The following is a 17,514-nucleotide window of genomic DNA, read 5'->3' as shown; positions in this document are numbered from 1 at the left end:
GGCCCAAAACGAGAATGAGTTTGACACGGCAGTCTCAAGACATCCCTCCTCACATGCATCTTGTTGATGCAGCATTTTCATCAACATTAGTAAATAGTGTCTTATTCTGTTTTACTGGCTCACAAAATAAAATTAAAACTGCATGTTGCCCAGAATGAGCAGCCCTGAAAAATACATGTCTAAAGACTTTAGGAAAATAAATAAAGCGGTGATGACCAACAGCATAACTAAAGCAGCAGCATGCGTCATGCAGTAATGAGTTCATGTAACTACAGAGGGAATCTCTTCAAATAAAGCAAACGGCTTAAACACCAACTGGATGTCTTATAAAAACTCACAGTGCGAAACCTTTAAGTTGAGTTGATTGAAAGCTTGAACTGTGAGTGGAAGAAATGTCTGCTTTCTACAGCTCTTAATGAAGAGACTCTTAAATTCAAGTTTAAAAGTCAAAAATTTAAGCTGAAACAACAGATTTTGCATCTGATGGCAACATGAGTCGCCGTTTTAATAAAATCCCTTGTGAAACTTAAATTATCTTAAACACTTCCTAAATATTCCACCAGGTTTAAATCTAGATTAAAATCTCCAAACAATTACTAAAGTTAAAGTTTTGTAATAAAGGTTAAAAAGAACCAAAATACCAACTTTCTGTGACCAGTTTTTAACTTTTACAGCTGTAAAATACAGCCGAGTTCTGATGAAGGCTGGATTCTCTCACTTCTTTTTGCTAAAATTTTCAGTAGGTGAGCCTTTTTTAAATATTTTACATTTTTTCACCTTTATATGACAATATTCCCTAATCAAGTCAACATTTTGTTTTTATTTGTTGAAAGTTATACAAATTAAGACACAAAATAATGCTTAAAAGTTGCACTATGTAATTTCAAATATTTAATAATTAGATCATTAACTTTTTAATTGAAGAATAATTGCAGAATTTCATCTATAAGAGTTATGACAACAGCAATGGAGGGTTAAGTTTCATGGGGAATATTCCTCAAGACAATCTCCTGTTTTCAAATGTGCACAAAACTTTAATAGTTTGCTAATATAAAAGAAAAACACAATTTTGCAATTTCTACTAAATAAGAAATGCAGTTAAATCACGTTTGTTCACATAATAATTCATTTAAACAAATGCCGAGGCATCTTCCTCATGTCACTTCCTGTCTTCTTTGTGGTTTCTGCCAGTAGTAACATCCAATTGTTGATCATGTGACTCGTGTATAATGCAAAAAAAAAAAAGTTTCAAATTTAGTTTTGAGCAATAAACCAATTTCAAACCACCTAACATCAAAACTTTCAATCAATAACGTATTTTTTTCTAAATTGACGTTTCCATTAAGTGAATCTGTTTTCGAAATTATATAGTCAATGGAAACGCAGCTATTAGAGCAACACATTTGGTGCATTATGTTTTGTTATAATCTAGTATTTGTGATTGATTTTATATATGGTAACTTGTTCTGACTTGATTGTTTTATTTTCTTACGGCGTTTGGAAGAAGTTTAAAAATCCAGCCTTCCAGCCTCTGATGAGTGTTTATCATCATACTGGAAACAGTTTATAGCTGAAGCCAAACAGATGGATGTAGTTTCTAAATGTGTCACGCTGCTCAGGAAGAACTATGCTGTGTGAAGCTCGTTTTCTCTGTTGGCTGCTCCGATTGCATCTGGATTGGAGAGAGGGTCCAGGTCAGCGAACAGGTTGAACCACGCTGACAGGTCTTTGGATGGTCCGCTTGTTTCTACACAGCAGGAAAACAAAACATGAGTCATTGAATTAAAATCTAAACTCCTTGCTTTGTTTCTCAGTGTCAAAATTCAGTCCTGCTATGGGTGCAAGTTATCGATTAATGAGTTAATCTAAAGTGGATTATTAGTCAATTGACTAATAATCATTCAGTTTCTTGAAATTCGGAGTTTTCGTTTGTATCACGAGGAGCGACAGTTTTTCCATAACATGAAAGGCTAAATTTTATATGCTGCGTTAAAAAAATCGCTGATGTAAATCCGGGCTGCACAGTGGTAGATCTGCTGCCTTGCAGCAAGAAGGTTCTGGGTTCGATTCCCGGCCCCAGTCTTTCTGCATGGAGTTTGCATGTTCTCCCTGTGCATGTGTGGGTTTTCTCCGGGTACTCCGGTTTCCTCCCACAGTCCAAAAACATGACTGTCAGGTTAATTGGCCTCTCCAAAGTGTCCTGTGAGTGTGTGTGTGTGCATGGTTGTTTGTCCTGTGTGTCTCTGTGTTGCCCTGCGACAGACTGGCGACCTGTCCAGGGTGACCCCGCCTCTCGGCCGGAACGTTAGCTGGAGAGGCACCAGCACCTCCCGACCCCACTGAGGGACAAGGGTGTAAGAAAATGGATGGATGATGTAAATCCTGACTCAATAAACAGAAAAATGTGGTCTTAAACTTAGACGTATTTATATAACATAACAAAACCTATAGAAAAATAGGTTGAATAGGCTGAATAGAAAAATAAAAACATGCAAAGAATGAAATATTTAACACTTAGTTTCCCATTCAGAAGTACCGTCGGTGGTTGCTCTTGAAGGAAAGTTAAAACTTCGCTCCATGAAGTGCTTTAACTCGCAATAGCCTCAAAATCAACCGTCCTTATAGCCGCCATGTTTTTCTTCCTCGTTGTATAATGCTCTGTCATGAAGCTCGACTGAATGAGCGATATTGATATAATAACTAGAGGAGCTTGTTGAGTGTTTATATTTCAAAATATAAAGTAAATTTTACATTTCACAACAAACTCTGGACCGTTTCTCTTAACCGTTCTGTCCTGGCGCCGCCGCCATCTTAACTTTCTGTATCAACCGCTCCGCTTAAGGATGACCAGCAGCGCCCTCTGTTGGATGGCGACCAAACTACAACACTATAAGAAGTTCTAATAGTGTTCTAATTAGCTAATCGATTAGAACTCATTTTAATCTAATAAACCATTAATCCACTTGCATCCATTAGTCTTACCTTTCACCGCTGGCTTTATAGGGTTCTGTCCAGATCCAGGTGATAAGTCCGGCTGTGGGACGATCCCGGTCCAGTCTGATTCACAAATAAAATAAGACAGAGAAATTTGAAGGAAATCAAACTGCACAATCAGAGGTTTGGTTGTTTTCTGACCTGAGGCAGAAGACTTGTTCAAGCTTTGATCCAAAAGCTGTGACGGCAAAAAGAACGAGTTTTCCTGCTGCTGGGTGTCAGATGGACCGGCACTCGCCTCCGTGTCTCCAGACCCTTTGGTCCATTCCTGGGAAAAATCGTCCACAAACAAACCGCCCAGGATCTCATTGAGCAGAGCCAAGCTGTCCTCCTCACCATCCAACTCTGAGAAAGTAGAAACAATCTTATTAATACAAGACTCTGGAGTTTTTCTGCTTAGCACAGTTCAGAGTTGGGTAGTAACTTGTATCATCTACTTTTGGCAAAAATGTACTAAGAGGAGTTTACTTGAGTAGCTTTATTATTAAGTATCTTTACTCCTTCTGGAGTAAAATATCTGGATACTCTACCAGTAAATAAAGAACAAGCTAGTTTTAACAAAAAATTAACCAGGCACAAGATCTGTTTCTGTTGACCATATAATTCCACATTTTGACATTTCAGAAATAAATTTGATTAATGGAAACACACCAATTCATTTTTTGATAACAAAGGTGTTTTTTTTTTTAGCCATATAGATATTTATTTGCAAAATTGTAATGGAAACAATTTTTTTTGCATCACAAGAGTCACATGATCAAAAACCGGATGTCACCACTGGCACAACCCACTAAAAGACAGGAAGATTTTGGACTCTGTTTTTTAATGACTTATCACATGAACAAACATATTCATATTTTACCTTCTCTCATCTTTTCACTTTTTTCTTCATGTCCTAATGAGATTAGTCTGTAAAATTAAGAAGCAGAACATCAGAGTAATTAGCACATATAAAGGAAGAGCTTTGGTGTCTATTTACACACATTTGTTGACAACATTAATAAAGAAGCATAGCAATACAAGGAAAGGAAAGTCTGATCTTCAATCTGCACATCTGTAAAGTGTCACATCTATAGTTGCTCCAGGCAAACAGAAAGTCATTGATTACTTAATAAATTCCTAGAACTTCAGTTCAGTTGCATTGATTTAAAGAAACTTTAGATATACTGATCATTTTGCTACATCTGAATTTGTAAAAACTGTTTTTTTCATAGCATGTTTTCCCGTTTTCCCCCTGAAATGTATTCAAGTTGGATGTTTCTCAAACAACTCAGTGATAGATTACGCTCTTGCAGTGAAGGATGAGTTTCATGCTTTGCACATCCTGATCAAGAGTAAAAACTGAATGGAAAACTTGCTGGTCATTAGTTGTCTCATTTCTTCTCTCCTCTGTTTCCCTTTCCGATGTTTTCTTCTCCATATTTTTGTCCGTGGAATCCTGTAAACAATAATCCAGCTAATCATGCTCTTTATGTTTTTCTACTAATTCTTTTCCTCATGGAAAAACGCTCTGACCTTCGCTGTGGAAACCTCATTATGCTGGCAGCCCTTAAAGCTCTCGTGTATGGCTGCCATGGTGTGAGACGTTTTCCCCCAGAAGTGCAAAAGAGTCGTCTGAAACACAGAGAATTTCTGTTTAATTCAATTTCCCATTGGTTTTCCGTTTAGAGCTCAATAGATGAGATGAACCTGGTATGTGGTCAGAACGTGTGAGAGGAGGTTGCAGCGGCTCGCCCCCAGCAGGTCAACCTTCTGGCAGACGTCGTTCTTTAACTTGTCGAAGCTGCTTTTGGTCGTCCGGACCTGAGCCTGAACCTAAGATTTAGTTAAAAGGAAAAAATAAACAAGTTAAACTGGACAAAGTGCTGTCTGGCTGTGGTTTTTGGGTGAGTTCTGCCCTCTAGTGGTGGATGAAAACAGAATCTGAAACTTGTTTCTTTACAAGATGAATTCAAAACATCTGACAGGACATGAGGACATGAGTTTTGCACAGCTCATCTACTGAATGCAAAGTTTTCAGTTTTGGGAGTCTACGATGGCGCATTAGGGCCATTGTTGGTAGAAAAGAAGAAGAGTAAATTTCCACCCAACGAACACAGAAATTTTGAGATTAATGTACATTTTCTAGAAAAAAACAAGAATGTTTTTGAGTTGGAAAAGTCAAAAATGTGCTTGAAAAGATTTTTGAGATTATTTTCAGAAAGTTTATTAAAAAACCTTGGACATATACGAGTTTCAAAAGCCAGAAACTCTGAAATCTTCATGTTTCTTTTCACTATAATTTCTGAGATTAATCAAAAATGTCAAAGGTTTTAAATTATTTTTTTAGCAAATTTTCAACTTTTTAAGCTCAGAAACTTCCAAGTTCCTTTCTAGAAAATTTCTGATATTCATCTCAAGATTTATACAATGGCTGCTGGAAAAGACAAGTTTTTTGTTGTTGACTTACCATTAAGAAACTTGCTGCATTCTTGTTGACAGTGCAGGAGGCTCTACTAATGCTTTTCAAAACTGTATGGTTGTATAATTGTGCATTTGTTTGCAGTGATTTTCACGTGTTAGTGTAAACGTTGAGTTGGGGCCATGGCCAACAACTGGTTATTTAGATTTAAAGTGACAATAGACTCTAAATTAATATAGACATAACTGACCAGACTAAAATCTCTTGTGCAAAATGTGTAATAATCATGTTCTGTAAGGCCCACAGACCAATTCTAAAAGCAGCCAAAGACCCAAAGAAGCCTGGATGTTCACTGGTTACACCACAGTCCTTTAGATATTGCTAATTACTGTGAACTAGTTGATATGTAGCGGTGAACTCCCATCTGTTATTTCCGTAGATCTTTCTATGTGGAGGACAAACCTTGCGAAATTTCTCCATCTGTTTGTGCGTGTCCGGATCAAGCTCCTGAGAGACGTCCTTCATCCAAAGCAAGGCTCCGCGGTACTCGGTCCGGGACTGCTCCATCCGATTCACCGTCAGCCACGTGTCAGAGATGGCCCGGTAACGGAAAGTCTCAATCTCCTGGTACAGACGGCACAGAGGTTTCCTCAGAGCCAGCCTAGAAGAAGAAGAAGAGCTGTTGTCAAAATCAAGCCTCCAGAAGTCTATAATCCAAGAACTACGTTTTTTTATTTTACAATATCCTGAACTTTATGACCCTCTGATTGGCTTTTTGAGGTCTACTAGAGTGGTTTGAACATGTTCGGCCCCTGATAATTTAGCATATTACTGTAAAAATCATTCTAATGTGGACACAAGCATAAAAAATTGCATGCTCACCTCTCAGGTTTTTCCCATTAGCCACTTGAATTTCAGGATGACGGCCATTTCTCAAGATGGCCACCATTTTTGAGCCTATTAAACCAATTATTGCCAAAAAATGTTACCCACTGCCATATGTTTTTGACTTTGTTCCTATTTGTACAAATTTAAAGTGATAATACGAAGCAAAATCAGACACTGAAACTAAGGATTTGCTGTTCGCAGGTCTCACACTGACTTGTTGACAAGCAATCATCAATCATCTAATTGGTGATTTTACTGTAAAAATAAAAATATAACAAAATTTCCATCACAACCGTGGTGGCCATCTTGAACATTTTTTTTTAAATTTTCAGTGGCTAAATTTTTCAGTTTTTTTTGTCCCTTGGGAACACCTTAGGCTCTTGTATCTTTATGTGAAAGATTTTGTGGAAATTTTATATCCCTAAATCTAATGATCCAGGAAGGGGTTTGTATGGGTATCCTGTCAGAATATGTGACGGCTACCTCTGCTGGGAGGAGAAGCAGAGAGCTTTCCCTGTCGCCTGCATGATCTTCCCAGCCCGGCTTTTATCCTGCGACCCCTGGGAGCGAAGGAAACGACCCAACTCGTTTTCCTCCTGAGAAAGGACTGAGAAGTAAAGATGAAAAATGTTGTTCTAGGAAGATAAAATACTGATTCCCGTCTGATTTTCAGTCTTTGCTACTAAAACCAGCCACTAAAACTTTAATAAGCCAACATATAAAGAGTCTTGAAGGGGAACAAAAGTAATCCAGATGACCAAATTTAAAACAAACTAAATGTTTAAAAGTTACAATTACTTTCAGGAGTATTTTTACTATGCTTTACTTTTGACCTTTCCTTGACTAATTTTACTATGAAGTATTGCGTCTTCTGAGTGAACTTTCTGGTACTTTTCTCACTGTGAGTAACTTCACTAAATGAAGAACATTGATGTTTTAACCAAACATTCACCAGACACAGACAAACATCTACAGTTTTTGTTTTCATAAGTTTTTTATTGAAAGAAACTTATTAAAAAAACAATATATATATATAAATTATTTTAATTTTGGTTCTTAAAATACTAGTATTTTCACATAACTTCACATAACTTTATATTCTTTATATTCTGGTATGTCTGATATAATTTTTAAATATTAATTTATTGTTGTTTTGATCAGTTACTCAGTACTTGTTAAAAAGATACTTGAGTGGCCTTTTCACAAAATTACTTGAGGTAATTTCTTGGAAATGCTACTTACTTTCACCAGAGTAAAACATGTATTGAAGTATTGCTATTCTTGAGTGCAGTATTTGTTGCTGTTGTTCAGTTACTGGTATTTTGAACAGTAATATACCCCGGTTGACTGGCTAAGTTTCATCAATCTGATATTTTTGAGTTTTCTGGACTTACAGCAGATCCTCCTCTGGTACTGCTCAATGACCTTTAGCAGCTCCATGCATGTTCTCTGGATGGAGTGGAAGACCTGCCGATGAGATATAAAAAACATTAACATTTTTACATGCATAACTAAATAGTAATGAAATACATAGTTCCAACATGTCTGAACCATTAGTGGTCAGCACCATCTTGGTAGACAAGTGACTCAAGTGTTTTTTACTCTTACTTGAGTCAGTATTTTGGCGGCTACTTGAGTAAAAGTAGAAGTAGTGCTACTCTTACTTGAGTAAAATTTTCAGGTACTTTTCCCACCTGTGCACATGTTTTGTTGTTGTTTAATTATTATTATTATTATTATTATTATTATTATTATTATTATTATTATAAAACAAAGAACAGTATATAATGTAATATTAGTAACATCAGGAGTTATAACATCGTGTGACTGTTTTAATTGCCTTACACTTTTTTGAAAGACATAATAACTGAAAATAGTTAAATAGATCAGTCACAAAGCAAGGGATTTTTCTCCTGAATTTACACGTGTGAATACAAAACTTGGCTAAACATACAATCAGCTGTATAAACGTAAACCACGTCAGACTTAGCTTATAGCTAAAAGCTACATTAGCTAAGCTAATTTTGCTAATTCGGCAGTGAGTACTACAATAAATGTCACTGATATTTATCTTAGTATTACACATAGGTGGGTAGAGTACTCAATAAATGTGATCGAGTAATAGTTGTATTTATATTGTTTATGAGTAAGATGAGAACGAGGCGAGAGCTAGTTTTAAGATTGTGGCTAGTTCACTGTTGTCATAGCAACTGCCATGACCGCTACGGTGACCTCCAAGCTGCAAAGTTACCGGAAGTGTGACGTGATAACTAAAAGTTTAAAGCTCTGAGGAAAAACTCTTGACTCGCCTCCAGCTTGGCGTCCAGCTCTGCGTCTGACGCCACCACGTGTTCGTCCTCTTTCTTCCCGGTGACTTTGATGAGCGTCTGCTTGGTTTTCCAGTACTTCTTCTGGAACTTGTTCACCACCGATGAGTCTCGGTTCTGGATGAGGCGGTCCAGGTATTCCCCAGAGGAGCCGCTATGAAGAGAGGACTGGATCAGGGCTACAGCTGGTGACAGAACCCGTTAAATACTCAGGTATACTCACAAATGTTTGCCCTCCATTTTTAAGAAGACCTGGGGAAAATATGAAGACATACTGGGACCATTGTAGAAAAAAGGACAACATTTTCACCCAAAAATTCAGATTAATCTCAGAAATTTTCCAGAAACATTTAACATTTTTGAGCTTGAAAAGTTGAACATTTGACTCAGAAACTTTCTAGAAAAATTAAGGACGTTTCTGAGATTGAAGAGGCGAAAATCTGCTGAAAAAAAATCAAATTAATCTAAAAATGTCCGACTTTTGAAATCCAAAATTATCCATGATTTTGCTAGAAAATTTTTATATATTAATCTAAAGAATTTCCTTGTTTTTTTTTCTTGCATATTTTTGACCCTTATTTAAATTTTAAAATTAATTGACGTTTATAGATTAATTTATATGGAGGCAAATTTATTAGCTTTTGGACTTTTCACAATGGCTTCTAACAACATGAAAAAGAACCAGCATTTGTTTCTAAATTAGTAACAAGCTCAGTTTTTTAAAATGGATTTTCACTTCTTTTCTTATATTTGCATTAAATTACAAAGAATGACGCTACTTCTAGTGCAGACCTGCTTCATATCAGGTTGGATTTATTTTATTTTTTACATCTTCCTTTAACTAAATTGTGTTTATCTTTATTTTAATTCCTAAAAAGAAATAAAATGGTGGTTACAAATTACAACACATTTTCTAAGTAGTTATTTTCAAAATGTCCCAAGATATTTGTGGCTTTTTTATTTGGCTGGCCTGATAATAAAATGACTCTTTAGATTGTGAACGTTGTAGATATAGACCTATGCCACATAACTGCATTTAAATATTAATATAAGATATTAACTACTCAATACCCATCAATCTATTTTTCTATTATTTGGAAAAACTGTGAGATAGAGGTAGTTCTCATTCAAGCCAGAAGGATCTCTGTTTTGAATTTTATTTTATTTATACTCGCTATACATTTAAAAATACTCTGAACAAAAAAGACTAGATCAGATCTGTGTAGTATGTTTCAGTATCGGGAAGCTTTTCTGTAAATATATATATTATTACACTGCCATTAATTACAGCATATCTGGCCTTAAATGTTTACATATTGGTGTAAAAATGGCGCCCCCTTCCCTGCAGTTCGGGCTTCCCCTGCTGCGCGAGGAGCGTCATCTGCAGCTCGCGCGTCACGACTCCTGTTAATGAGATGGGTTATGATGCGATTTCACCAAACCGTCCTTTATTAAGCCTCCATACCGAACAGAGTCACATTTAAAAACTACATTTATGCGTCTCTTTATCATTAGTGATCGTAAAATGTCTTAATTGGGAATATTTTTTATAAAATAAACAGACTCATTATGCGGAAGCCCAGCGGCGCTTCTGTATCTCTGAATTATCCATGAGCATCACATCGAAACGAGATGCGATCATAGATAAAGTAACATTATAAAGCTCACTTACCTGAGCGAAAAAGGCAGCATGCAGAAACAGCAGCGTCGCATCTCTTCTATCGATGCATAAATAGCAGCAGCAGCGATGCCGGGATTTCAGGCCCGGGTTTATTCTGTAAATTTGTACACACAGCTGCTCATTGTCCGTCTGCACGAAACAAGCTGACGTCAGTCAGGGCGCACTCCCCTCCTCTTCAGAGAGGAGACAAACATCCCCGCATCCTGCATCCACTGCAAACCGCAGCGCACAATTCAGGGATGTTTATCTGGCGCAAACATGGCAACATACCCCATTGAGCGGATTTATGTAGATAGTTGTGCACCATTAGCGGAGGAAAGCGGATAATAGTGTGGAACAGAAGGTCTCCAGACTAAATAAGTATTTGAAAAAAAGAAGATAAAATACACTGCGTTATACTTTATGCTAACATGAAAATGAATTTAGATTCTTATTAGCAGTTAATTAATACGTTTTAGCTTCAAATTAAATAATAAATTATATTTTACATGTTTTTATAATTATAGTCTATTATATAAGGAGTAAAACGACAAAAAGTGATAACATTCTGCAATATTAGCAAGTTTATTTCAAATGTTAAACTAAATAGTGCTAGTTTAGTTAGATCTTGAGTTATCTAGCTGGTTTTTTAACTGAAAGAAACTAATTGTCACGTGTTAAAAGCAGCAATGTGTGCTGCTTTTACAGCAACTTAACATCAACACAGGGCTCACCTGTTCATTAGTTTTTGGATTAATCAATAATTTTACAGCAAAAGGTGTTTTTGTTTCCTCTTTGGTCGTGGGAAAGATTTTTTGACAGTATAAAAATATGATGTGATGAAAGAAAATGTGGCCATCATGAACACCCAAACATTTTGCTGTTTGCTGCCAGATTTTCTCCAGAATCCGTTCTTGGTGACGGTGACGTGTCACTAAAGGTCACTGTGTGAAACATTATCCTCCGTAATTATCTCTCCATACATTTCCCAGCGTGGTTCAGCTGAAAGCTTCTGTCTGATCTACAGATAATGTTGTAATGTCCCAGAGTGGGCAAAGGAATCAATCCAGTCATTTGAAATCAAATAAATGCTTGTGTAAGCAAAGTGAAAGGAGCAATCAGTATATGGCGATTGATTTATTTTTTTCTCCAGAAAAGTAGAATTACGGCACTATAATGTATGGAAGCAAAATTAATTACACTTTCAATTAGTTTTTACTTTTTACTGTTCATTTACAGTTTAAACGTGTACTCTTACAAAAATAATAGCTTTTCATTTATCTCTTTTATAAGCTTTGTTACCTATGGAATATTTTTTGAAATATGATTTAAAACATATTTAAGTCCAGAAAAAATAACAAAGAGGGGTGGAAAAAAACACTTTTTCCCTCAGAGTGGGGTGAACAAGTGTGAAAAACAAAGCTGGACATCGACCAAAGTTTTCATTGCCACCACCAGGACCAGACTTTAAAAAATGCTCAGAGTGGCAGTAGCCCAGGGCTCAGAGTTTTTGGGGGCAGCTCAACCCAAAAAATTTTGGTGTGCATAGTTGACGTTTACCAACCATTTTTAAGCTTTACTTCATATTATAATGCTATTCCTTTATCAAAAACATACCTTGATTTTTGCCTTAATTCTTTCGTTCATGTTTGAGAAATCCTTAAATCTCCATGGCAACCATTCAGCTATTCAAAAGCCTGGTTGAATCTAGCTCTGCCTTCGTGGCACAGTTCCTCCTCTGAGCCGCAGTTTCCAAACGTTTGAACTTCCTCCTCACCGAGCAGTCATTCTCTGACTCACCCACTCTGCTCCTTCAGACTAGCCAGCAGCAATTGGCAAACACCTGGTTGAACTGTGGATCTGCTGAGGTCATTATAGGAGCTGCTTCTAAGTGAAACACTGGTAAAAATGCTGGAAGGTTGACAGAGGAGTGCTGTTGTGATGACTTCCTAAAAGCGTAGTTTCAGAAAGAGCCGGAGTTTTTAAAGTGACAGAGGCCCAATTTTAATGTGTATAATTACAAAGTCTAATTTATTTTAAGTCATATTTGATATATAATTTCTTATAACAACTGAACCTAGTTACTTGACTGTGCCATTTTATATCACAATGTGCCTGGAAAACACAATACTTTCCTTTTAAAATATTGTATTTTTATCAAACACAATAATATATGTAATATTTGAAAATTATCACAGTTTTGGGACCATAGTAGATTAATCTGCCAGATGTTTTAAACCAACAATCCTTTAGTTCGTGTCTGTAAATGTGCAGCGCTACTTAATAATGTTCTGTAATTTGCATAAATTATAGGGCACCAAAACCGGCTCCAGCCCAGGGCCCTTATTCTACTGAATCCGGCCCTAAGGTGGATGATGGTGAGGGAAGTAAAGAAAGATCCAAAACTAGGGAAAAAAACATTTTGTGAACCCAAATGTGTGAACTTTTCAAAACACAAAATTCACACATTTTATGACTGGAAGATATAAAATGTAAGAAGGTAACAAAAGTTGTAAAATTCACTAGAAAATCAGTAGCATTATACAATAGAAAATCCCACTAGATTTTATTTTCACACCTCAATCAGACCTGAACCGAGGTGCGGTTCTGTTTCTGACCAAAAGATGGCAGTGTAGCACAAAGGAAGTGGGGAAAACACCTTTAATAGTCTCTCTGGTGTTTGGGGCCCCAAGCTTTCATCTGTTGGCTTCAATTTATTTCATCACAGTATACTGCAGCTGATCTAATGGCATGTACATTTTGTTGTCACCTAAAGGGGAATTTCTTGTCAAGCTCCCAAATTGATGTACCTGTTTGTAGCCTTGGACAGTATTTGTGCTGCAGAGTCTCGAGGAGTGTGTGAGCAGCATACAGCTCTGTGAGCAGTTACTGTGAGGTACATTTAAACAGCAGGTTATGGATTTATAGTTGGAAAGTGAGCTCTGTGTAAAGCTTTGCAGACTTAATTTGATTATCACCGAGGTAATGTTGAACCCTTTGATCCTTCAGCCGCCGAAGGTCACGACATGTACAATGCAGCTTGTTTTCATCCGCTGCGCTCTCAGAAAACACGTCGTTGTTGGAGTGTTTTGCATCTTTAACTTCAAAATATCTCCTGATTTGCTGCAGGAAGTTTTTCGACACAGCTCCCAACCGTGACTTGTGATATCATCTAAAGGTCTTTGATACAAACAGGAAGATACAGTGGCTATAACGAAAAGCGAACGTAATCTCTCTAAATGCCTGTGTCCTTGAACCTATCTGATCTTCCTTGTCCACTTCCAATCTTAAGTTCAGGTCCTACATTGTATTAAAGCAATTTGAGTTCACTTGAATAAGGCAGGAACCAATCAGGGCATTAAATTAAGTGATGCTTTTCGAGGGGATCTAATTCAATCAAGAGAGAGTCAGGGAAATTCCTTTCAGATATTGATCAGGGACATGCGTCACTATTGATTTTCTCTGACATTTTCTAACTCGGAGATTCTGCTGTTTCACTCGTGAGATTTTTTTTTTATATATACATAATGAGGTGTGTTTTTATTATTCCACCCCATAAGCCCAAGGCTAATTATGAAAAATTCACGTTTTGCATGTTTTTGTACCTCCAGTTTGCTTCTAAAAATGGACCAAACACTTTAAAAAACACCAGGCCATTTTTTGGCAATAAGTTCATGTTTTTTGGTGTCTAGAAAATGAGCCATTTCAAAAGCCTCCGGAATGTAACGTCACAAATCAGCAGGCCCCTCGCCTAATAACCCCAGGGAAACCCAGTCCGTTACCTAGCAACCATAGCCAAGCCCTGCCTGTTACCTAGCAACCCCAGCTGAGTTCCAGCCTGTTTTGACAGGTGGTTTTACAGCTATATAAACTGTACAATGGCTGCTGGAAAGTAGAATTGGGTAGTAACTAGTTTATTTTACTTGATTATTTATTTTTATGTTTTGGGGGGAAAAATTTAGTTTTAAGAGTAATTCTATGACGCTGAATTTTTTTACTTTTGCTTGAGTAATTTTATTATAAAGTATTTCTACTTTTGTGTAAAATTTCTGAATACTCTACCCACTGGGAGTAACTTCACTGAATGAAGAACAAGCTTGATTATTTTAACAAAAGAAATCACCAAATTTTTTTGGTGACTTATGAATATGCAGATTTTCATATTCATAAGTCTCATATTGAAAGAAACTGATTTGGGGGGAAATGCTTCTCTTGCGTGATTTTGTTTTTAAACATGGTATTCATATGAATTACTTTAAATTTAGTCCTTAAAATACCAACATTTCCACATAACTTCATATTTAGGTCAGTCTGTTAACTTTTGAATATTAAACAATGGATGTTTTGATATGCTATTTAGTATTTGAGTAGACTTTTTACTTTTTTACCACATACTTTTTTACTCTTGATTTATTTCTTGGAAGGCTGGTTTTTACTTTTGCTTGAGTAGAAATATGTTGAAGTATTGCTACTTTTAGTTGAGTACAACTATGTGTACTCTACCCAACTGTGGAAAAGACAGCTGTTCACTTGCAAATCAAAAAAACACTTGCTACACTTGCTGTATTCTTGTTAGTTGCGCAGGAGGCTCTACTTCTGCTTTTCAAAGCTGTACAGTTGTATAACTGCATCTGTTTCCAGCCATAAACAGTGAGGATTTAAAGTGACAAGACACCCTAAGACAGACCAAGGAGCTCAAAGTGGGCAGAGTCTCATGATACAAGTCAGATTTTGTACAAATAATGTAATAAACGTGTTTTGTATAGCGAATAAAACCCTTAACCTGTTCAAGAAAACATAATGGGTCACCTTTTACCATCAAGAACCCTGAAACACAGCGGCCATTTTTCTGGGACCCATTTATATGAGCAGCACCCTGCTCTTCTTGGGGTGCCTGGCATGACCCCAAAAATTGCTCAATTGACTTTTTCCATCAGCAGTTACGTGTAGTGATGAGGAACCGTGACATTTACATTTGCACCACTTCGAAGCGATCTGCAGCTCCGCACCAGTTTTCAACGCAGACTTTAGGCTCAAAACAGGTCACAGGATCAAAAGTGTCTCTCGCCCCGAGGAGCCATCGAGTCGATCCTTTCCATTTCTGCATCAAATGGGTTTTTTCCCCCCCTCTCTTGCTCTTTTTTTTCTATCTCTTTCTAACTCGGTGGAACACATTTAGATCCTGAGTAGAACTCCTCAGTGCCCACTCATCACTCTGCGTGCTGTTTGAAGATTACTACGCTCAGAGACATCCGCACTGGGCATCCAGGCAGCTTAGAGGCCAAAATCCATAATCCCTTACCCTTCATGGGAATTCTCCATGCACTTCAACATGCTGAAATACAGCCCCGCCGCAGCAGGCACTCATGGCCGAGGAGCTTCTGGACCCCAAGGCTGAGATAGATGGATGACATGTCTCAATGAATGTGGAGGAAGTTTAAAAAAAAACAAGTCAGATACTGATAATAGTCTCTTCCCAGAAACTAAATTGGAAAGCGGGGAGTTCTTGCTTGGAAGGTGTTTTATTTCTAATGTTTGTATGCACACTACATCTCTTAGTCCACATGCTTTATGTGTACCATAACAGCCTAGAAGACATTTTGCTCTGAAAATATAGGTTCACCGGTGGCTCCCAGCAGCAGCGCAGTCTCCCCACCAGTCGTCTCAATAAAAAATTTCCTCTGAGGCTGTGGCGCCTTATTAAAAAGCGTAAATAAATGTAGTTCCTTGATTTAGTAATCTGCATGAACGAGTAATATGTAAAGTTCAGCCGTTGTAGCTGAAGGACCGCTGGGGTTTTAATTTTTTCCCCTTTAGGCTGCACTCTAATACTTTGTTAGTCTGCTTGCTAAAAACCAATTAATAGCTTGGGGAGTAAGTCCTGCAGTGAGCAAGAATAATAAAAGTAATTTCATATGCACATCTGGTGTGTTCTTATTATAAAAGGGCTTCTGTCGTGGAAACCATTCCACTTTTTCTATTGGCATGTCAGGAGAAATGGAGAGAAGAGGAGGAAAAATCAGCTGGTCTGACATCAGGGCAACAAGTTCACAAATGTTGGATCTTTTTTCTGTTGCATCAGGATGCTTAAAAGATCAGCATTTTTGTCACAAAATATGCAGACATTTATAGTTCATCATATCTGCTTTAATATAAGAAGTATATCCTGGTTTAAGGTATGAAAAATGGCAGCAGGAAACATTACTTTCAGTGTGAAAAACAGCTTCTGAAGTCAAAAAAGTATATTTAATTTCAAATGGGTTTTAGTTTGTTTGCTAAAAGCTTCATTTTTAACACATTTTCTTTATTTTAGATCTTTTTTCTTTAACAGATGTTGATAACCAGAGCAGCAACAAATTATTTTGATAGCTGACTAATCTATCGGTTTGTCAATTTAATACTACTTTGAATTATTATAATCTGTTTTCCATTGCTGCATTTTCTATGCTAATTAAATGTTTTAGACATCTTGTATACACTGCTCAAAACAATAAAGGGAACAAGTAAACGACACAATATAACTTCATTAAATCAAAGTTCTGTGAAATCAAACTGTCCTCTTAGGAAGCAACACTGATTACCAATCAATTTCACATGCTGTTGTGCAAATGGACTAGACAACAGGGGGAAATTATTGGCAATTAGCAAGACACTTGATAAAGGAGTGATTCTGCAGGTGAGGACCACAGACTTCTCAAGTGATTTCTGGCTGATGTTTTGGTCACTTTTGAATGTTGGTGGTGTGTTCACACTCGTGGTAGCATGAAGCGGACTCTACAACCCACACAAGTGGCTCCCTAAGACAGACCAAGGAGCTCAAAGTGGTCAGAGTATCATAATATAAGTCTGATTTTGTACAAATAATGTAATAAATATGTTTTGTATAGCGAATAAAACCCTTACCCTGTTCAAGAAAGCATAATGGGTCACCTTTAACATCAGGTGACCCATTATCAGGAACCCTGAAACACAGCGGCCATTTTTCTGGGACCCATTTATATGAGCAGCACCCTGCTCTTCTTGGGGTGCCTGGCATGACCCCAAAAATTGCTCAATTGACTTTTTCCATCCGCAGTTACGTGTAGTGATGAGGAACAGTGACATTTACATTTGCACCACTTCGAAGCGATCTGCAGCTCCGCACCAGTTTTCAAGCATACTTTGTGGCATCCACGATGGCACATCAATGGCAAGAAGGTTTGCTGTGTCTGTTTGCGTATGTAGCAAGTTGATTTTATAGATAA

At 37.2% G+C, this 17,514-nt stretch overlaps 1 protein-coding gene and 1 long non-coding RNA gene across 3 annotated transcripts in view; one reads left to right on the top strand and one right to left on the bottom strand.

Annotated features, from left to right (window-relative positions):
- Nucleotides 1-472: 472 nt before the first annotated feature.
- ica1 (islet cell autoantigen 1) lies at nt 473-10,559 on the bottom strand. Of its 2 annotated transcripts, none has more exons than XM_017309418.1 (13): nt 10,283-10,559; nt 8,834-10,014; nt 8,593-8,764; nt 7,678-7,750; nt 6,767-6,890; nt 5,858-6,056; nt 4,684-4,809; nt 4,510-4,608; nt 4,353-4,432; nt 3,857-3,903; nt 3,136-3,339; nt 2,983-3,057; nt 473-1,747 (listed from the first exon to the last, which is right to left on the bottom strand). In XM_017309418.1, the coding sequence occupies exons 2-13, from the start codon at nt 8,881-8,883 to the stop codon at nt 1,626-1,628; spliced, it is 1,371 nt and encodes a 456-aa protein (XP_017164907.1). In that variant the 5' UTR covers nt 8,884-10,014; nt 10,283-10,559; the 3' UTR covers nt 473-1,625. The 2 variants fall into 2 exon arrangements, with proteins under 2 accessions (XP_017164907.1, XP_008429194.1); XM_008430972.2 differs by having other exon boundaries at nt 8,834-8,862.
- LOC103477693 (uncharacterized) overlaps nt 8,752-17,514 on the top strand; it is a 59,652-nt gene continuing 50,889 nt past the window's right edge. The window contains exon 1 of the long non-coding RNA XR_001777416.1: nt 8,752-8,823. This is a non-coding gene — a long non-coding RNA (uncharacterized LOC103477693). The remainder of the gene's footprint in view (nt 8,824-17,514) is intronic.

The sequence above is a fragment of the Poecilia reticulata genome, linkage group LG16 (assembly GCF_000633615.1).
Source record: "Poecilia reticulata strain Guanapo linkage group LG16, Guppy_female_1.0+MT, whole genome shotgun sequence".
NCBI lineage: Eukaryota > Metazoa > Chordata > Actinopteri > Cyprinodontiformes > Poeciliidae > Poecilia > Poecilia reticulata.
The sequence above is the reverse complement of the archived record's forward strand: the minus strand, read 5'-3'. Positions and strand labels throughout refer to the sequence as shown.